The sequence below is a fragment of the Chaetura pelagica genome, unplaced genomic scaffold, assembly GCF_000747805.2.
Source record: "Chaetura pelagica isolate M959 unplaced genomic scaffold, ChaPel_1.0 scaffold15, whole genome shotgun sequence".
Taxonomy (NCBI): domain Eukaryota; kingdom Metazoa; phylum Chordata; class Aves; order Apodiformes; family Apodidae; genus Chaetura; species Chaetura pelagica.
In genome coordinates, this window is record NW_009953507.1 from 4330778 (window position 1) to 4353886 (window position 23109).

Sequence of the window (23109 nt, forward strand, 5' to 3'; positions counted from 1 at the left end):
ATCCCACTTGCTGCTGGCTGAGGGACAACGGCTGTCACCCACCTGTACCAACCACATCTCACTGGTACAGCATTCACTACCATCTGTCTCCATACAAGGCTTGTCAGTCGGGGGGGAGCATCCTTCCAAACGCTGGAGGGCATTGTAACTCCTGCTGGCATCAATAACCAAAACTAACCTGTGCAATGACTTTCACGGATAAGAAACACATTTACTTTATTCACTGAAGGGATAAATACATAGCCATGTTTTGAAACAGCCCCTAAAATACTAAAAGAAATGCTGGTGTGTCTGGCCAGCACCAGGTTCCCCCCCTGGTGCTGCTCAAAGATTCCTCCCCTGCTTCTTCCCAGCCACCTGACCAGCAGGTCATCCTCTCTGTCTTGCTCTGCAGCCATCAGCCATATGGAACTCACCAGGCACTTAGCACATCATCATTAGTGTTGCCTTTCATTCATTTGAAGTCCCTAGCAAAGAGGTCTGTCCTGACAGGCAGAGAGGTGTCCTATTGTGAGTGCTGGGGTTTTCTCCCTGTTTGCTCCCCCTTTCAGTCTTGCAGTTGAGGTCTCCTTTAGACCCCACAGAATCATAGGATCATTCTGGTTGGAAAAGACCTTTAAGATCATAGAGTCCAACCACAACCTAACTCTACCTAACCTAACTCTACCAACTCCAATGCTTCAACCATGATCCTAAGCACCACATCTGTACCTCTCTTAAACACCTCCAGGGACAGAGACTCAACCATCTCCCTGGGCACCACCTTCAGGTCCTCCAATTAGCTTTTAAATTCAAAACTACTCGCCCCAAAGCACAACATCACCTCTGCAGTTCTTCAGGTGAAGCACAAAGTGTGCACATGGGGTCCCACCACTCAGCTTTATGGTTGTGAGGATTTGAGGGTCAAAAAAGTTTGGGAACCAGGTTAGCATCTTCAGAGGTTTGCCTTCCCTGGTATCACTGTAGTACGGCCACATTCCTCAGAGAGCACATATCTGATGTCACACCACTGATGAAGAATCTCCCTGAAGGTATTTTAATGAGTTCAAGCTGGCTTATTGTACTACAGGGGATCACAAAGGTCCCACAGTTTCCTCATCACAGAGCTCTGAACTGACGCATCTGATAGCAGCCTGCATCTCATCTGGTCACCATTAAATCATTAGCAGTCCATAAAATTTGAAAATAAAGCAGGTACTATTCACCAGACTGGCCATTTCCTAATCTCATGAAGCACACAAAAATAGCTATGCTAATGAAATTGTTATGAATCCAGTTTTCTTGCTTGTCATTACCATTTAAAAGTGGCCTAAATAGACTAGTAATCACCATAGCAACAAAGCAGCAGGCAGGAGGACTACTATCAGGAGAATCTGGGGAATGTGTTTTTTTTACATCTTTTAATGAAATCTGGATTTCTTCTGATTTTGAACCTGATGCAGACCAGAGAGAAAAAGGAAGAAAATATGAACATTCTCATGAAAGCACTGAATATCCCCAAATCTACACTTACTTACTCGCTGATGGAAAGATTAAGGGGCATAAATAGGGAAGTAGGAATTAGTACATCAGAAAGGATGTAAGTATGCATTGGGGTAAATAATGCTTATCAGTGGCAAAAAGGCAATGTTGCAACTGGGAAAGCAAATAACTGAGATCCGGAACCCTTGCTTCAGGTTTGGTTTATGTTAACTTTTCTTGCTTCTCCTTTCTCCTTCCATTGGTGAACACTCAAAGATCCCCAAAATGACCTGTCATGGTATATATACATCAAAGTCTAACATCACAATTTTAGTTTTTTCTTAGACACTGGCAACCACAGCAAATTATATTAGAGATGAGATATATATATACACACATATATATATAAAAGTGTGTGCTACTATCTGGCTTTAAAAGTTTAGCTCTGTCTACAAAAAGTAATGACATTGAAATAGCTGTTGTCTGTTGTTTGTTTCCTACCTTGCCCTCTCTAGAAGACTTGATAAGTGCAGGAAGAACCAAATTGAGTCAGAGAAACACAACAAAACTGTTTAAAAGCCTCTCTCTCTCCTTTTTTGTTTGTTTTTGGGTTTGGATTTTTTTTATTGTTGATTTGGTTTTTTGTTTTGTTTTGCTTGAGTGTTTTTTGTTTTTAAATACTGAAACATACCTGCACATATTCCCAACAAACTTTCTGGAGAAAAACTCTGTGAAACCTGATCCAATTGCAGCTGAAGTGAGAGTACTAGGATGTTCCTCTGCCCGTGCCATGCCAGCCAAAGCACAGGACAGGCATAGTCTACAGGGTTTGGAGACAAGGAGTGAGCTGCAGGCCAAGGATGGGTTGGGGGAGCAGTAGATGGCAACTCGCTGCCATGCTAGCCCACCCTGGGCTGCTCAAGTTATCAATTAAACATGACAGACATGGCACCCTCAAAGGCAAACACCTTTTCCCAGCTATTTCCAGCCTGTTTGCCTTGTTGGAGCCTGAGCAAGTCACACACATCCTGCTGGAGATAAGGCTTCTCCCTTTCTACCCTGCCTCCAGCTCCCAGATTTCTGCACGGGAAGGTGCTGAGGTTTACATCAGCCTTTAGTCTCCACCTCGGTACAAAAGCATTTAAGTATTACAGAGCACCTGGATTAGCTGTTTTAATCTTGTAAGAGGCCTGGGTGTATGTCAGAAACCTATATCCTGATGCCTCTGTAGCCACTAGATATGGAGACCTGGCCCAAGACCTGCACACTTATCTGAAGCCAGACGCTATTTCCATCTCACTGCTGATGAGCAGGTGGAAATTGCCAATAAACAGAATTAAAACAGTACACTTTGAGTTCCTTTCCCTCATTATTACATCTTCAGGTTGTACCCAGAGTTAGGGATGGATGTGGGTTGTCTTGAACACAGTGGGACCCAGCAGGCAAGTGTGGGTGACCTCTAGGTGGAAAAGCTTCAGCCAGCTCCATCCCTTTAGATAACTGCAGGTCTGAGCACCCACCAAAGGAGCTTTTAAGCACAAGTATTTGTGATTAAATACCTCTTGGAGATCCAGACTTGCCAGAAATTGGAAGTCAGAGTGAGTTTGTCACCATGGTGTCTCCCCCCCTCTTCAGTGTCCCATTGCATAGTGCTTGGCTTCTCCCACCAGGTGCTTAAGTCTCCTCTCATCAGCTCATCTGGTTCCCAGTAATCTAATGCAATTACCAAAATGACACTGCTGAAAGCAGAGGGAACGTGGCTCTCATCAGGGCTTTCTAGACACTAATGAAAAAAAAAAAAAAGTTCCTAAAAACAACAAAGTCTTAGAAGTAACTGAAATTGAGCACTTCCGAATTAATATTCTCCAGCAAAAACAGTACCAGGAAGGAGGATCATAATGCAGAGTTATAAAGTACCTCAGCCACAGAACAACATAAATAACTTAAAAAGGAACCCACGTGAACCCACATGTTGTATTTTCACATGGAACACACAGGTCAGGCTCCCAGAGCTGGCACAGGCACCTCTCCACGTGAGCAGAGCCCAAGGCCACAGGCAGCACCATCCAAACGTCCCCGCTCCTGCCTGGTGCTGGGAGCTCCACAGCTCCCACAGCTGATGCTTTTGGAAAGCAAGGGAGGAAAACCAGAAAGAGGTAAACACAGCAAACACTGTCCAGTGCCAGGACACAGATCTGGGTATGTTTAACAGGAAATAATATTTCCTTTGCAGGCTGTGGGTGCAAGGGTGTAACAGAAAGACGACTTACCCATCCGAGAACGCAAATTACTCTTATCTAGGTTTTAAGTGTTATAAACTGTATGTGCCTGAGAAAAATGCTCATGTAGGTGTGTGCCACAGGGGCTTGGGAAGCCCAAGCCTTCCCCCTGCAGCCATCACTGCTGGTGCAACCAGTACCACATCTGCATGCAGCTGCCAAGCCACCAGAGATATTTTTTAAAAAAGATTCAGGCCACCAGCCCCAGCAGCTGCTTCCTTTTCACACAGGCTGGCCTGGCCACCTGATCCTGTATCTACCCACATTTTATACCAACCCATGTCTGATTCTCTGAAGCTGAGTAGAATGCAAGTCTGCCCAAGCTGCACTTTGAAGAGATCATGAACATTGAGCATAGGGGAAAACAGAGAAAATGTTGCACATCCTGGGGTCAAAGCAAGAAACAAGATAAACCCATTTCTGCCAGTTATTCTGACAGAACAAGAGGCACCACTGCTTTCTTGCGGCAAAAAACCCTCATGCCAGACCCAACCTCTAGAAACTGAATTTCCCAGCAGATTTAACTGAAAAGCAATTGAGCAGCTGAAGCAGAAAGGAGCACCCGGCCCTGCAGTGGCACAGATGCCACCGGGGGGCCCTCGGCTCCCGCGGGACGGGGAGCGCAGCCTGGGGCACTGAAACGGGGAGAGCTGCAGGGCCTGGGAAGAGCCGAGCTGCCCTGGCGTGGGTGCGTGTGCTGTGCACGGGAAGGTGCGGGGTGTCACTGCCTGTCTGTCCGCGCACACGGCTCCGCGCCCGCCAGCGCGGCTGCGGAAGGGAGAAGGTAAAACTGGAGACTCACGTGGTTTAAAAAAACAAAGCAAACCCCAAACCGAATAAATCATTTGGTATTTAACCATATCCACCCGTGATTTCTAGGAGAACACTCTGCCCCAGAGCTGACAGGGCTGCTCCTCCCGCACGGCTGCCCCCGCTTCCCAGCGGGACCGCCCGGCGCTGCCCCGCACACCCCGCAGGCCCCGCACACCCCGCACATAGCACAGCCGAAAGCAAAGCCCACCACCTCTCCTGGACATGATTCCTGGCTCCCCTAAACCATCCCTGCTCTGATGGCAGTGACCCAGAAAACTAGACGGCCAACTAGCAGCCCCTCCTCACCTTCTTTCCATCAGCTCTGAGCATCTTCAAGCTCTGAGATGAACGGTAGGGGGAAAAAATCAGTGCTTGAAGGCATCTCTAGCAGCAACATACCGACTAAGCATTTGCACAATCACATTTTGTGCAGTTAACTTGCACACAGAGATGTTAATTTTAGCTCAGTTTCTTTGCGTTACCCTTTAATATTATAAACTCAGGAGCAGCCTTTAATGTTTACCCAATTTATAATTAAAAAAAATCACCTCTGAAACCTGATGGACATTGCAGAACTGAGAAGGGGAACACAGAAGCGATTGTATAGATCAGCTCCATCATGGTCACCAAAAGCCATACCCAGGGCTGCAGATCCAAGGGTGGCAAAGGCAGCCTGTACAAGCTTGCTGTGCTGGGAATGGGGGCACACACTACTCTTCTCCTTGCTCTCAGGTCCTCTGCTGGCTTTCTGCCACTTTACGAAGGCTTGGAGAGCCCTAGTGCTGGCGTATGGTAGGTGGCAGGAGACAGGGAACTCTTAGTTTGGTGTGAAACTGTAGTCAGCTTAAAATGTTTGCTTAAGCACCAGCCAGTTTGGGTTTTTCAAGAATGTGTTTATCCAGTTGGACCTGGAGCCTGGCACAACTGCAGAAGCAGACATTACAGGGTCCCTGTCATTTATAAGTTAGGACAAAGCTGCATGGTGCACAGCAAGGCTTCACTAAGCAGTCCACATTGTCAGGAATATAACCAAAACAACTATGCAAACACGAGGAATAAATCTTAGGCATGAGGCAGTAAAGCACTATGTCTAGGTTGTCTGCTGAGGCCATATATTATTTCTGAGTGTGTTTACTTCCCCCCAAAGTCAACAAATGCAACTGATATTTGCCCCAGTGACCTCCCATAATACTATGGTGATCATATTTGAAAAGGTCTGTTAGGGCAATACAATAAATCCACATTTTTCATGTAAACATTCTTTATACATTTTGTGGTATATTTAAAACCAAAGACTCAACATATTTACACATTGTTGAAGACAGTATCTCCTTTCCTTTTCCACAAGCCCTTCTGAACTCTGCTCAGTCACAGATGGTGGGGGCAGCACCTACAGCCATCACAAGCCCAGTTTTGGACTCAAAGCTGCCTGTCCCAGGCATCCCATCTGTCCTCCCACCCAGCACACACCATTTCAGTCCTGCATCACCTAGACCACGTCCAGGGCTTAATTTCCCTCCGCTATGCTTTGCTTTCCTTGGAAAGTGCCCAGAGTCACTAATCTTGCAGAAGGATTTGAGTGCAGACACAGATGCCACTGCTTCACGGGCTATGCAGCCAGGGTTGCCCATTTTGGGAAGCTGTAGGGGTCAACACACCATGAGAAACAACATGAAGATTCAACTATGAGCAGGAAGATAGTTTTCTGAAGCATCTGCTCTGCCAGGTGAGCACTGTGATCAACAATGCCCTGTGTAGCTTTGGATGCTTTCCTAGAACATGTCCACTGGCACCATTCACATGCTTCCCACAAGCATCCTAACCATAGGGTCTTTCAAGAAATACCCATCTGAACACAGGAAAGCCTTGCATTAAAATATTAAATCTCTCTCCCTAAGAATAAAGAAAGGTAAATGCTACCCTTTTATACATACACTCCACAAAGAATTGTCCAATGGAGGTTGCTGTTAGCCCACACTCCAGGACCCAACCCCAGTTTTTCCCAAATGGCATCTAGAAGACTTAATCTTTTTATTTTTTTTTTGCAAAGACCTTCTTTGGTCCCAAATACTTCTCACACAGATTCCATTTCTGTAAATGTATAGACCTGCGTGATATTTTAAAAGATTGTTTAATTTAGAAACTGCTCATGTGACTCCTGTTCCTGTTGTGTCACTGGGTAACATTTGTGAGCAGATAATGACATTTCTGGTCAAAGGAGGTGATTTTTCAAAAAGCAAAAGCAATGTTGAATATGGTTGTTTGGTTTACAGATCTTATACTAAAAGCAGTCCTTCCCAAGTGTATTTTGATCAGAGGAAGAAAACTGGAACAATGCTGAAGCAGAAAATCAAAGAGGAAACAAAGTTTTCCATTAAAAAAATGAGTAATTACATGATGGCAAACCAGAAATTGGGCAGTTTAGGAATTAACTTCTCTTTGGACATATTTAATCTTGAACTTTCAGCTAGATCCTAAGACTATTTAGAGGAAGTTAGTGAATCCAGGGATTCCATAGAGGAATTCAGAGATTACTTAAAACTAAGAGCAAAGAAACCCTCTCAGCTTCTCCAAGCTGAATGCTGTAACTGTCCTTTACTGTTAATCCTGGTACTGCACAAGGCCACACTTTTATCAACTCACCTGCATAAGCCAACCCTGCAGACCCCTGTCCTCATGCCCTTTTTCCTTGCACAAGCATTAGAGTTCACAGAGAGCAGGTAACTGGCTCGTTCAATTAAATTATACTCTTTTCATGTGCTGCTTAAGTGAGCTTGAAAAACCAAGTGCTGTTTTCAGGAAGATTGTCCTTTCCTCTCAAGTGCTACACAGTTCACAGCCAAAATGAGACTTCCAGGCTCCACACCCTCTTCCTACCAGGCTTCAGACAGGCACAGCTCAGTCCAGTCTCTGCGAGCACTGCTGCAGATGCAACTCATCTTGTACAAATATTTAATTAAAATGCAATAAAGTAGTACAAGTGTGAAGGAAAATATTCTCAGAACAAGTAAAATACCAGCTTAAAAGTGCCACTGCATTGTCAGATGCGTTATAGCCATCATGAGAATACTAAATATTGAAATAAATAGAGCAGCATGTATTCACAACTGGAGGATCTGTCACAGACTGATCTCTTTCAGCTGAGCAAAACACAGAAAGGAGTATTGCAGAGGAAAACAAACAGGTCTGGATTAGATGACCAGAAAGCTCACTCCTGGGATTACATTCCTGACTGCAGACAAAGGCTTGTGTACCCTGTGAAAGCCACTGCTGGGCAGCGAGCCCCCTGGCACACACCCTGGCCCTGCCATACATCCCCAGCAGGGTGACAGGTTACACAGAACTAGAGAAGCCAAAGGCTCAGCCATTAGGCACATGTCAGCATGACTGAGGAGCTGAAGTGACCACAGATGCTGAAAAAGAACAGCCATATCTGGAGGTGAAATGCTTCTGCTGCGCATGCCTCCTGCACACCTCTGGGGTGGAAAAGGGCTTTATTCTCACCTCCAGTTCCCACCTGTAGCAGTCTGCAGCTGTGTGTTTCATGGAGGAGCTCTGGCAGATGTGACTTTGCACTCCTACGAACAGCCTCATTTGTAAAAAGTGTTAGCACAAAGCATTTTTAGGTTTATTTAAATAAAAATTATAATTTATACAAGACTTTTTAAACAAACAAGATTTTCTTAAAAAATGTACAGAGCAAATCATTTCATTATTTCAATTCTTCATACAGTATAAGTCTTCTGTCAAACAAAAGTTACACTGATAATGAATTATTTACAACTTCAAAATATAGACTCAAACTTCAGACATAAAAATTTTAACATCCATTATATTTCAATGATTAGTAGAAATTAAACATCTGCCAAAATGTACAGAATTCAATAAAAACTACCAGTGTTTTTAATACAAGTTTAAGTAGCCAAAAAAAAAAAAAGTACATCCTTTCATCTCTTCACGAGTGGGTAAAATCTCTTTTCTCTTTGTCTGTGGGAACAAGAGTAGGGTTTTGCTGCTGGCATCCTGTGTTGCTACTCATCAATAGTAGCATTTCATTCCATCTTGTCTCACAAAAGCTACAGTTCACGGAAAGGCATGATTTCATATTTCAGCTTTTTTTTGCCTTTTCTATTTAAGTGGTCACTGATAAAGAATTAAAGCAGTCAGTTCTCATCTCCCTTTTTTTTTTTTCTCTTTTAAAGGGACTCAAACTAACCAGTGAACTTCTAAAGAAGTTAAGTCCAATTATGTGTGAAAGATCCAGCAATGAACCACAGACATCAACAGAATTGCAAATATAAACAGCAAACAGACAGAATGTCAAGAACATCACTTTCTGTTATCAGAAAGTAGCACTTTACATCAAATGGTATGACCCAGCCTGTTACTGAATACAGCAGCTATGCTGCACACCTGTGTAGGAAGATTGGAATCTAAGGTGAGAGCTTCAGTGTAATTATACAAGTCAAGTATATATTTACTCACTGTCTATCCCCTCCTGCCCTCCAAAGCTGGGAGGGTGCAGCACGAGGAAAAGGATGAGTAAACACAGAGGTTATCTTCTAGTGTCTCTGAAGTCACACACGCCACAGGAGCAGTTGTGCAGCATGAGCCTGGACAACCCAATGTAAAGTCAACTTTGCAACATATGTACATAGACGTTTGACAGTTACATTACAACTCTATTTTTTTTAAAAAAATCCAGTCTGTTTTACATGTATTAGAATGAAACAACATTGCATTGCAGTTTGCACTAGTATTTACTGCTTCAAGGATCACTAACTTTTTAAGTTATTTCAAACATGAACACATTAGATTTTTGTAAGAAGTTTCTAATCTCTTTATCCAGAAAAAAATATTAAGGGCATATTGTACACGAGGCATTTCAGTCTGAGAAAAGGATAATGGTTTCTTTTCTCCCTCTCTGAAGCCTAGGCATGGTTCATTGTTCTGGTGCCATCAGCACAGGACCTATAGCTCCTCCAGGAACCAGAATGTAGGACAACCCTAAAGAGTGAGGGTCAATCAGTGAAGGGTGGGAACAGGAGGAGGTATTAAGTGCAAGTCAACTGATTTTCTACTGAAACTGCTGTTATGATCAGAGTGAAGGTATAAATTACACTTGAAAAATGATACAAAAATAAGAAAAAGAGCATGCTCTCTGTAAAAATAGAGCTTTCTGTTTCTTCAAAAAACAAAAAAAAGGATAACCTTAAACACACCCAAGGGATTTTTTTCTTAAGACAAAATGAATGAATAATTAAGATTTACATAACATTAAGCGTTTTTAATGCCTGTTTGCTTGTTGCACTTAGTATTCAAGGAAGCATCTAGAAAGGAAAGTCAAATGATAGTACACAGCAATTACAAAAAGAGATTGATTGATTTTAAAGTAGGTTTGGTGAAAAAAATTACAGATCAAGGATTTTTAATTAAACATAACACCTGACTGTGTTAAGTGAAGAAACCACAAACTGTCAAGTTAAGTCCGTATTACATGGTAGCAAAATGGATTTCCCAGCAGCCTCACTTATCTTTTAAGTTTTCAGGCACTGAGCTACACCATACCTATGCAGGTGTTAGAAATGCACTCCTCTTTGATGTCATGTAAAGACACTTTGAAGTGCTGCTCTAAAGGGAGAACACAAAACTAGTATTTTAGCCAGTAAGCTGGATTCTCCCTTTTTCACATTTCCACCCAGGGCACAGAATTTTACCCCATCAGTGTCTCCCTTAACAATACCCAACAAAATCACAGTATTCAACAGTATTTTTTCATAGCAAGTTCATATTAAGTTCTTTGTATCATGCCTCTTCATGGCCTGACTGAAATAAGGATTGTACAGTTTGACTGCCACTTTTTTCATTACTGCTGCATTTATTGACAGACTTTAATTTAAACTGTGCTAAGTGTTAGACACTCTTCAGTGTTGTCTCCCTTCTCCCTTTTTCATTTTACCCCTTTCTCTATAAAGTAAGACAATTTATGTTAAAAAGAAAAAAAAAGAGAAAATCCATGAAATTAAGTCCATTTTTACGTAAGAATTTGCATCTCCATTGCTTTTTTGGGGGACATTCATTACATTTCTGGAGACATACATACTACTCAACTCAAAAGACATAGCAAAGCAAAAGACACACTGGAAGGCTTGGTGTAACTCCTACTGTGCTTTCATGAAAATGCAAATAAAATTCTAAACCTCTCAGATGGGTGCTATTATATAGAGTATAAAAGCTTTCTAATATTAAAGACAAAGGTCAATATGTGCTTTGCTGCTAAAAAGGCCTGAGAGAGTTTAGAGGAGCACAGCCTTCCTGTTCTACATGGCAGTTGAGTTTAATTGTTACTAAAATTTAATTTTGCAACGGGAAAGACTTGCCAATGCCCCTCAAAGTATCTTTGAAGAACAACTAGTGCTTTCAGCTGCTATATTATAGTGTGATTTTATTACAAGGCAACTCAAGAGAAAAGCCAAATTACCAAAAAAAAAAAAAAAAAAAAAAGGTAATGTCTCGGTTTAGTTTCACTATGCCCACTGCCCCCAACACAAAAAGCCTGCAAGTCTTTAATGCATTAAGATACAAACACCTTGTACATACAACATGTACAATAGTTGAGCCCTTCTGTGACAAGTATCTACAGAAATACAAATATACGATGCCTAACATTTTAGGAAAAACATTTTGGTGCCCTCTTTTATAAAAAGTATCTGCCTGCCTTCCTTCCTCTTACTTTGGTTCATTAGGAAAGGAAGATATAGTTACAAACTGTCTCCCATCCAATTCATTGTACAAGCAATTTAAACTTCTATGCAGGAAAAAGTGAACCTAAACAAACTGGTAAAATATCCTTCTGCAATGCAAGAATTAGTGAGGAGGAGTTATTTCAAGTGCAGTTATAAATATGGAAACACTAAGATGATAATACTTCCTTGGTGTCACAATCAGTTTTAATAAAGAACCCAATAAAAACCTCTGAGACTTCAGGCTCCTGCAGTCATCACTCTCACATCTCAGGGAAAAACAACTAAGATAAAGGGACAAATGTATCCCTAGTGAATCAGTGGAGTTAAAGGGATCAATCTGTTTCACTTTGTTATTTAGTCAGTTCTCAAAGTACCTTCCCAGCTTTTAATGTCATTAAATAAACATTAAAAGTGCTTAATGTGCAAGGCTAATAGTGATGATAGCACTTTCACTGTTTTGTTTAATTTTGTTTTGTTGTTTTTTTTACAAAAACCTTAAAAACAAACATGAAGGCATATATAAAATACACTTGATTTATGTAACAGAGAATATAAACCACCAGACAAGAAAAATTATTGCAAAATAGATGAGGATGTTCATTTTTTTCACTACCAAGTCATAAAAGAAGAAAGTTTCCTTTAGATCTTCTAAGGTAAGATACTAGCTCTCACTGCTTGATGATGCAGAGGTTATTTTCACATATTGGTTGAATATTGTCTCAAAGGCTTCATCTCTGTGTACCATGGCACCAAACACCAAAGGCTAAACAACAGAAAAAAAGATCATATCAGTCCAGAAAAGAAAAATCTTTCTCTAGATATCATTTTGGCCAAATCAATAGGAACAGGAGATGAGCTGTACTCAAAGTGCATTAGAAAGAATTAAACATCCTTTTCTCTACTAAATCCTTCGCTATATGGCAGAGTTTCTAAGTTTTTTTTCAGTTCTCCATCTTCTTCTTACAACAAACCATGGCAATAAACTACATCTGCAGAGTAGATGGAGAACACTTCAACTCTCTTTCCCCTCCGCCCAACCAGTGCATGTTGTTTTCCTGATTGACCTCTGCTTCCATTAAAGATTTCCAAAAACCTTTACCAGTGCCTCTTTGTTTCAGCTCACAGAATATTTATTAAGGTACATTAACATTTTCAACCTTTTAATTAAGAAGTATCTCTCAATAACACCAAGCAGAATGCTTGGTACAACAGTTGCATGACTTGGAGAAAAGTTATTTATAGGTGATTAGTTTAAAATAAGGTTAAAATATGTTAAGAAAAGCTTCAATCACCAAATGAGTATTTGAGGCTTAGAGAAGCTTAAGACTGAAACAGGAAAACTGCATCTGAGGGTCAGGCCCTTCCACCCCAAAGCCTCCTCACCCACAGATACTCTCAAGCCATCAGCTTCTCATTCCAGACTGCACAGCAGAGCAGACCCCATGCTCCTGATGATGGATTCTGAGAGAATGGTCAATGGAGCCAAAAGGATGGAGCAAATCTTTGTGAAGTGTTACAGCAAAATAGCGCAGATGCAGTAGGACAAGCTACATGTTTAAATCATTTAAATTCTGAAGCCAAATATACTGAATAATAGACAAGTGAATTAAAAAACAAACATCAAACCAAACACTGGCATAAGGATGGAAAAAAAGTCTTTATGCTGGTGCTAGCCAGAGAAGGACGACAAAAAGGGCATGAAGCCGAACACAGCACTGCTACAGCCAGCTACTTACTTTTTGTGTAGAAGGTGTTGATACAGCAATACCCATCCCTGATCCCGGGAGAACAGAGAGCACTTTATACTAAAAAGAAATAACAACAAACAAACAAAAACACACAACAAAGATATCTTATGTACTGAAAAATAGCAAAGGGTGCCAAGAAGGCTACGCAGCTCATCACTGGTGTATCCTCCCAGCCACAACTAACCTAGCAGACCTCAATTACAAATAAGAAGAGGCCAGAGGCTGTTCTCCAACCTTGGAGTCAATCAGCACGGTGTTACTCGTACACCACGATCCTATCTCTCCTTTTCCTCCCATGCAACAAAAGCAGCGCCAAACCTAGCACCTCAGTACTTCATAGTGTAGAGGAGCTGGCCCAGCCACGATGCCAGGAGCCAGTGGCAGCTGAATGGTGCAGGCAGGTAGCACACCCTGGCCCTATGTGGATACATGTATATAAGAGTGTGCTTTTAGAGGTTTCCCTAGAAGTAATGTTCATCCACTGTTTAAAGGAGGAGCAAGCAGAATAGAAAATGCTGCTTCTTCAAAATTAAACAGACAAACAGGGTATGTATACATTTTTCTTTTTTCAAAAAAGAAAGTCTGATGCTAAGAATGAATACATCTGGCTTAACAGGGAAATATCCCCAAGGGGAAAGAGACCCCGAGTCTGGCCTGTGTTTCCCACCCCCAAATAAAACCTGGCACAGTACACTTTTTTATATTGTCTGAATGATGCCTTTCTCATCTTCATAAAATACCCTACACAAATGCAAAAGGACCTTTATGGCAGTGAAGACCTACTAAGCAATGAGCCAGCATTACTTCCAAGTATGATGTTTAAAAGCCATCAACCTGAATTATTAATCCCAACAGGAATGTTCTAGTTGAGCATACATTGTCTACTTTATAGACATGTGAGAGAAACAGAAGGAACTAATTTGAAAATCTGGAGGTACTTAAACAGTAGACAAGGGGCTAAGGTACATCTTTGCAGAGTGTGGCACTTAGGGCTACATGATGCAGCAGGAAGCAGGTGTCTGCACTTTAGGGTAGGGCAAGTTCAGTGACATTAAATGCCTTGATTGTGATGCAAGGCATTAATAAAGCCACTGGTGACTGCAGGCTGATAAAACCTAACCAGAGGGTGGATGACTTGTACTCCCCATACTTCCAAACAGCCACTTCCTGCCTCTGTTAGTGATGGGATCCTAATTAGATGAAAATCCAGCCTGATCCACTCTAACTATGCTAATGATTTGCTTTTCTCCTCTGACAATAATCCCCCTTCCCACCTACTTTTAAGATAGTGCACCTAACCATATCAAAACCCAAACTGAAGCTAGTATTACACAATTCCTGCTAATAATAAATCTTCTTAAAGCTTGCACAGTTCTACTCAACACAGGAGTTAAGAAACAACACAACTCTAATTTTAAAATAATTGAGAAACTTAGGGGTTTAGTAAACTACCATGTTTTTATGGTCATAGTGAGCTTTCTTCTGCTGAGTCCAAATAGCTAAACAAGCAGTTCTGGGAAATACTATTGATCAAAGAATTATATTATACTTATAAAAAATTATCAATGGCATGCTTTTTCAAAATAACATAAGCAGAAAAGCAAAATACGACTAGCTGAACAGAAAACCAACTTTCTTTCTTATATGCAAAAAAACCCCAAGACATACCTTTTGAATATCTGTTATATCCGTTAGCTTTATGACTTTATTTCTTTTAGATGAGCCGGATTTGGAGCTTTCAAAGCACAAGTAGCTGAAGACATGGAAAGAAAATGTGCATTTTGATACAGTGAACTCAAACAAAGCCCTCAGTTTCCCTCCTGTCACTTCTGAATTTTGAAATCTCACAGGTTAAAATCAGTTTCAAAAAAAAGAAGCACACAATGCATAACTCAGTTATGGCTTCTAATTTAGGGGAAAAAATTAAATTCTAGCAACTGGCTAATGTATCTGAAAGCCCAGAACACAATGGTATGCACACACAAAAAAATCTTTTATTTATATTACTGCACTGAATGGTTGAACCTGACAAGCATTTTAAAGACACAGGAAGCTTGCATATCCTTACACAGTTGAAACATCAAAACTCAAAAGGCTTACAAAACTTTTACCATCCTAAAAGAAGATTAATGGAAAACAGTGCATTAGTTTCATGTTATTGTGATGCAGACAAAAGCTCAGAGTTTCAAACACCAGAGAGCAGTCTCCATCATTAGGTGATGCTGCATACAGATGAGCTTTACTTCCATTCATTCGACTGCAAAGGAATTTCAGTGCAAGACCCAAACAGTCGTGACCAAAGTTATTCAGATCTGGAAGGCTGAGGGGTAAGTAAGGATTTAAAAAAAATAAAATCAAGTGCTACTTTTGAAACCAAGGCATGAAGTTCTATTTCATTTGTTGCACACTGTTCCAAGGAAGCTATACATTCAATTTGCTTTAAAAGGAGAAACTAAGAATACTTGTCAAATAATCATTGATCACAACTCCCCAAATACACTTAGCTTTTAAGTTTGTTTTTGGCGTGTGTGTATATATAGTACATACACACAGTTAGTATGCTATCTACATCAAGAACAGCAGCTACTAACAACTGACTGTATAGAGCTACTCTCAATTCCTACATAAGCCTTCTCGAGGCAAAAGCACATTTGTTAATTGTTAATCACACCCCAGATTCAGCTCTCCCTCTCCTATGGTGTTTTCTTGATGTTTTAAAGCACTATGAAAAAGCATTTTTGTTTCAAAATCTTGCTAAAGGATTACTCTTAGATTCAATTTTTTAATGTCTGTTTCATTTTCCTCCTAAGAGATATGTGGAGTGCAATGACTCACTTTTCTGTGACATAAAGAACTCCATTCCTGATGTAGTCTGTAGGCATCTTCCTATCTCTGTTAATCAAGCAACAGCGCCAGCCATTTTCACACACTGAAAGAAGTCATAACAAGAAACCTTACTTGAAGAGACATGCATTACACCCAACAGTTTCATTATAAAACAGGAGAAAACTCTGAAAATTAAACTTTAGATACCTAAAACTAGAAATGTTTACAAAGAAAAGCCTAGATAAGGTGTTTTTAGACATCATCACATCTGTTTTAACACTGGTTTAAAAACAAAACAAAAAACACCCACACAATTATTCCTTTTAACTTGACTATTGCATTTGTATTACCACAAAAAGCACACAAGGCTGTGCACTCTTTCAAAGAACAGTAAGGATGTGGAATGAGAGAGACCCTCTTCTTTCATCCTAATCTAAAGCAAGTCTTTTTAATCTAAAGCAAGTCTTTTTAATCAAAAGCTAATACCAACACGTTGCACAGAAAAGGAATTAAACTTTAAACTATCCTTGGCTTTTGAGAAAATACTCTGCTAATGTAGACTTCATGTTGTTTGATACCTGCCAAAGGACGCTCATTTTCTGACAGGTTAAAAACTTCATGGAAATTCCCCCTCTTGGTGGTATGAAAACGACTGGTATCTTCATCTTTGCTTATTCCAGTTGGGGCACTTGAGCCCACATAACTTCTGGATGCTGCTGTTTGAAGCTGCAGAAAAATAAACATGATTCCAAAATTTGAAAAGCAACATTTAAGCCACACTCTTAAAAATAACTTGGCTAACTATTCTTCATAGCAATGCATATGCAACAATTTTTATTAACTACTTCAGTGGAGTTAACTTTGAACTATTGCACTACACTATTGCTATAGCACAAAGGCCTAACATGGTATCTTAAGACCACCTTCCAAAGTGCTGCCCTTTGCAGGGCTGAAAGCATGTGGTGCTGGATGCACCTTTCTCAAAATACCACTTTTCTACAGTAAAGGGTATATCTGATTAGATACAGCTAAGTCACTGCACACAACTCCAATTATTATACTGGTGGGACTAGTATCAGTTAATACATTATTAATATTTGGTTTGTCTTCAAGAGACAGATCAAGCACAAAGCATTATTGCAGAAAATAAATTTAGAGAGGAAAAAGAGCAAACAGATAAAAAGCCAAACAAAACTGCATCAGCTCATTAGGAACACGTATGTTGAAATTGAAAGGAAGTTTTCCACGCTATGATCCATACCTTTTCATGCCCTGACAGCTAGCAGGAAAAGAAACAAACAACACAAATGTGACAGTGACAAAAGAAAAAAAGTGAAGTCTATTTAACAGTATAATACATAGAATAAAACATGAACTGAGTGAAGCTGCAAGATCTTGCTCACAAACCAAGGGACTACACAGAATGAATGCAATTAAAAAAAGAAGGGTTATCAGTGGTTAGAGCACACCAATTTATTCAGGTTGCGTTAGTTCTATTGATCTTTCCTTCGCTTTGAAGATACACTGAATTTTGAGAGTGTTGGCGTGAAATAAAATCAGAATGGCTGTCAGCATCCTTAGGAGGGGATATGCTACCATAAAAGGTAGCATGGAGCTCTCAAAACCAAAGTACTTGAGTAAAACGTACTTCTAAATAGAGCTTCTGAACCACTGGAGACTGGCCTAGCAAACAAGTTTTTCTTCTGGAAGGATGGCAGGCAGTTTCTCTTGGAAAGCTTGACTGCATTTGCTTTTTCATCTTGGTGAGGCACCACATGATTCCAAAGGCTGTTTTTTGTCATGAAAGCATTAACAGCTCCGTTTCTTACTCCTACTGTACACATGCAGTTAAACAACTGGCAAACTGACAACATACAAGCACAGGACTAAGCCCTTCTTCTGTAAAGGCCCAATGCTGTTGGAGGCCAAGCAGCCTCTGCTGGGTTTTTTTTGCACATAAGTTGGCAGCACTTGACACTTTGCAGGATTTAGCACTTACAAAAGAAATCCAAAGCAAATGAAAAAAATGCACACTGCAATCACTGACTAGAAACCAGACTAACAAAACAAGCATGACAGAGGGTATTTACCATCCAGCTTTTAGGGTAACTGTAATACAATGATGCCTCGGGGGAAAAGAAGAAAGAAAGTTGACAGAGAAAACAAATGGTTGATGATAATTGTACTCTTGCTTCATTTACTGCCCCTCTGCTGTGCCATTAGTAATGACTGAGCCCCTGGAACCAAGAAAAATGATGGCTTCTCCAACAATTTCTGTGCAAGTAAAGGTCAGAACAATTCTGGAATGTTTTCTTGGACAAGTTATTTCGATCCACAGGCATGTAACCAGGTGAACCTCCATGGCACAAAAAGGTCAGGGTAAGAGGTCTAATGCTTTTTGCGCTGGAATGAGGATTATTCCTGTTCTCTGCTAGACTGTTTCCTTCCTATCAGTTATGTAAAGAGATTTTTAACATGTGTTTAAACTCCAGTACAACATCCCATCTATTGGCTTAAGATGTGTGAAAGTTCTACCCTTACTTCTCATCCTACCTAAAACAGGCAAATATTTCCTCTACCCTTAGAAGCAGCAGCTCATTTATGCTTAACCACCCAGGCTTGAGAAAACCTATGGTCAACTACTAATAGAAAGCATTGCATCCAATGTTGATAAGTCCTAAATCTAACTGAAAGTAACTGGATTGGTAATGCTGGAAGAGTCTTGACTGTCTAAAAACATCACCAATAACCTGGAGGGAGGAATACCTAGAGATATTCTTTTTCACATCATCTGTCATCAGTCTTTGACATACAACCTTTACGAATCAGATACTGTTGTCAGGATTGTTCTCTAGGGACACAGAGTCAGAGTGGTGGTAGAGGCAATGAATACTGCATTGTGTCTAGGTTTATCACGTCTTGCATGCTGTTTAATGACAAGAAGCCAAAGCAAATCCACATGTGCTGGCACTACATGCTTTTGGACTCTGCCTTTTCTATGAAAAAAACTATTTGCTTTTTACCTTTTTGTACAAACAATTTTGTTTTATACTATGCGATTCCCACAAATTTCTCCAGGGGTAAGGAAGTTTGCCTAAAATTGCTGAAACCAAGTAATGTTTTCAAAGACATTCAGAAGCAGATAATGCAGTCCTGCACACCCTTCCAGGCACATGGCCAAGCCCATCAAGTCAGACACAGCAGTATTAAAACCCTGGTCTGCTTGTCAAAATTTAAGCCATAAGGAAATGCCAGACAGGAGAATTATCCCCTAAGTTTATGGGTTCAGGTTCAGCTAGAGCCTTTCCATCTCTAAAGCAGATTAGAGAGAGCCAACAAGAAGCTGCCAAAACCATCACAGTATGTGAATGACAACTTGGAAGCTCAAGTGGCACAGAAATTTTGAAGCTCATCTTCTGTAAGCAAGAGAAATACAGGCTACTGCTCATCTCCACCTGCCCAACTGCTCATCTCCACCTCTTTCCTTTGGAAAGTAAGAGCAAAAGATTAACTTTCTGTCATAGATTGTATTTCTCTCCTACTTCCTTCTGAAAGACTATTCCACAGTTTACCACCAACTGCTCCATCACCTCCAGAACCCTATATTTCTTATTCTTCAGCAGAGGTTAACAACCAAGGGTTCATGTGTTTTTCCTCAGTTGCGTACCCAGGCTGCACATTTTAGTGAGGAAGCTCATGACAGTACTCAGATATTCCATGAATGCAATTAGATACCGTAAAAAGTCATTCGTCACCACTATGCTAAAAGCTCATCTCATACAAATAACCATAAGACACAATGCCTTAATCTCAAAACTACTTTATTACCTCTGTTAAAGCTTATCTCATCAGTAAGCTGCGTATTATACTCAAGCCCTTTTTATTTTTAACTAGCTGTTCTTCAATCTACAGAAGTAGCTGAATTTCCACTAAAAAGGAATGTCTAAAAACAGAGAAAGGGAATGCAAAAAAGACTAAATTTTAACACGAAAATCTCACAGAACGTATGTTGCAAGATTTGTATGAATATGGAATGGTGTTATTTTTGTACATTTAGCTTCACACAATTTCCAAGCTATATATATGTTTATATATACATTTTGACAAGGCTTCCTTTTCTAAAAGCAACAGAATCCATATAAAAAAATCTGTGGATCTTGAAAATAATTTAACAAAAGAACAACAAACATTGACTGTGAGGATTTAATTAACCTTCCCTTTAATGTGCTCTAGTCACTGGGGGAAAAGGAAAGGGAGAAAGGGATCTGATTTTCAGATGTTGGGAACAGAGGGATCAAAGATTTATTAGCCTTACCCGTCTCGACACTGTAGCATTAGACCTTTCTTTAAGCTGAGGATCTGTTGGGAGACTTGTCCAGATGATATAAGGAGTATCATACTTAGCTCTTAGTCTGGGGCATCGTTTGAAGATAAAGTCAATAAGGAAAAACTTGATTCCAGCATAGAGTCCTAAAAAAAGGTCACTTTAGTATGCATGTTGAAAGAGCATTAAAAACATCTTGATCATGTTTTAACAAGTTCATGAATTAAACCAAATTCTGTATCTTCAGTCATAGTGCTAAACCATTCTATTGGTTTTAATATTTTGATTCTTCTTCCAAAGGCAGGAAATTCTTCCTTTGCCTCCCCTGTCCAGATTCCTCTCTCTTCATCCCCAGCATGTAGCTTCTTATTATGCAGAAGAACATTAAAATTATTCAAACATATATTCCTTATAAAGAGAAGCATTCTAAAAACATATACTGTAAAAACAGAAAACATGCCAGAGCATTCAACTCCACAGCTCCTTGCAAGAATTTAAATGGCAACAGAGGGCTCTCATGTACTACAATAAACTCTGTCTTCCAGTACTCTATGTTCTTTTATTGTATACAAAATATTTCCTTGCATTCTGCCAGATTAAAAAGAGCTTGAAATTCTCTCTCCGATCTGTACTAAATGCAATTCAGATCTCTTTCCATAAATTAGAGTAAAAAAAAAAAATATTCCTCACACATCTAATTCAATTGCCACATCAAGCAAATCTACACTTAAGTTCAAACTGACACAGGTCAGTGTTCAGTGCCACTAAAAGTAATACTCATTTGATCATACCATTACTTTAATGAAATTTAAAAAAAAAAAAAAGGGAAACCCAGGATGTGGTTTCGTATCTTTAAGAAAAGACAAGTCTCATACTGTAGCAATAACCCTCTTTTCCCAATTCTCAGTTGAGTTTAAGTACCTGCAGCTTCACCCACAGTAATCTGTTCATGTTGTCCAGTCTATCCTCCAAGTTTTACAAGTAGTCCATGAACACTTTCTTTTTTTTCCAAACCTGTCATCTTTGTGCCTTCTACATGGTCCCACACATTTAATTTGCTAGGCTGCAAAGTCCAAAATATTGGACTTCCTGGAAACCTCACAGCTGACACTCTGAAGGCCTCTAACAGCTCATCATAAACTTTACCTCTTCAAGAACGAAGTGCATTGTCCAGTCTTTTTCTATTATGTATCCAGAGAAGGTTTTCAAAATGCACATGACAAATGATGCCAAGCTCAATGAAAATACTTTTTAAAAGCTACATTATTAATGCAGAGTTTTCTTTCTTAAACTACATAGTTATCCCTCTAAAGACCATGTTAAGTTTTAACACATTATGTCTAGACTGTAACAGGTCAATTATTTATTATGTTTACCCATTCCGAGCCCAATAATCCTGTAGGGCAGAAAGCAGGATGCAATAAAAGCTGCCCATAGAGTAATGTAAAGCTTCTGTGTTATTTCTGGCTGGACCCACATGAACAAGCTGAAAACAGAAAAAAACCACAAAATTACCAGTGTTTCGTACATTGGTCAAATCTTGTTTTAAGAGGGAAAAAGAGACTCAGGCCAGGTAACTTACTTTTTAATTTTTTCCAGTATGTCTGCCATCTTCCCAAATAGGTTCTGCATAAGAAGTAAGAGAATTAAAACCATGTCCTGCGTTAGTTTGTGGGGTTTTTTGTCCACATAATAGAAAATTAACAGTTACCTTACTCTGTTGGTAATAAGCAATTTCCAGAAATTATATTTTTAACTAATTTTTAGCTGTTTATGTATTTCACAACTGAATAATAATAGAACAGAATAGCAATACTCAATTATTTAAATCTTATTGAATGCCTTATTCTGTAACTCATGATTGGTCATTAGAAGAAGGTATTTGACCCCACTGTCACAACTGGAAAGTCTTTATATCACCCCAAATATTTTAACTTAGGCTGTCAATATAAGAGTTAAAAGCTTTTGTCAATAGATAACAAAATGGGAAGTTTCTTCATGCATTTCAAGCACTGAAATGTCAGGACTTAGTTACTGAGTTAATAAAATGTTGGGCTATTGGCTTCTTTAGAAAAACACCACCACCAGGTGTTTATAATGTACCCTTCGAGTTACTAGAATCCACAGAATTCCAACAACTGTCAATGCAAAGGGACCCCTGCTCAGGACTAAGAGTGTTATTCAGACATTTTCTCTGACTGATTGTTGCTGTCACAGCACCTGTGAACTTCATCTTCCTAATAAAGCTCCAAAGGTGTTCATGTAAACATACGCACCAGCGGGAGGAAAGAGGTAAGCGTTCACAGTTAGCAGAAGAAAGGCAAAGTACTTCAGCAGTGACACATTGTTAAGACATGGCACAAGGCTGCAGTTCAACTGGGTAGTCACTCAGCTCCCAGGATAGCTCAGCAAACTGAGGGAGCTGGGGGAAAATCTTCCCTCACCTTCTCCCATACAAAGCAGTAGATTTCAGGGGTTTGGAGGGTGATGGTTTTTATAACAGACTATTTCAGAGATTTGTGCAAACTGTTGAATTAACAGCTAGACAGACAGTTGAAGGATTAGGGTCTCTTAGACCATTTCTGTGACCAGCAGATTTGGTATATGGATCCATACTTAAGAACACTGGTACTGGTACACTGGTATATGCTCATTTGCATGTATGAAGGCAAAAACTGCCAGAAGCTGCGAGTTCCACTTCAGACCTCACTCAGAGCCATCACTGAAAACCTCAACCAGTTCTCTGAAGCATCATGGCATTCCAAAAGCTCCAGCATCTTACTGAGTTCTCTATCTTATAAGTGAAGATCCCTATCCAAGGAAAGTACCACCTGGTTAACTGTTTTCACATGCTGCATAACAAAGTACTTTGACAACTTGGGACTATGAACCTCCTTGTTCTAAGGAAGCTG

At 40.0% G+C, this 23109-nt stretch overlaps 1 protein-coding gene across 1 annotated transcript in view; it reads right to left on the reverse strand.

Annotated features, from left to right (window-relative positions):
- Nucleotides 1-11901: 11901 nt before the first annotated feature.
- GRAMD4 (GRAM domain containing 4) overlaps nt 11902-23109 on the reverse strand; it is a 50121-nt gene continuing 38913 nt past the window's right edge. The window contains exons 11-18 of the mRNA XM_009999451.1: nt 21780-21823; nt 21574-21683; nt 20189-20343; nt 16452-16599; nt 15883-15976; nt 14716-14800; nt 13036-13104; nt 11902-12062 (exon numbers count right to left, since the gene is read on the reverse strand). Coding sequence (XP_009997753.1) covers nt 11961-12062; nt 13036-13104; nt 14716-14800; nt 15883-15976; nt 16452-16599; nt 20189-20343; nt 21574-21683; nt 21780-21823 — 807 coding nt within the window. The 3' untranslated portion in view covers nt 11902-11960. The remainder of the gene's footprint in view (nt 12063-13035; nt 13105-14715; nt 14801-15882; nt 15977-16451; nt 16600-20188; nt 20344-21573; nt 21684-21779; nt 21824-23109) is intronic.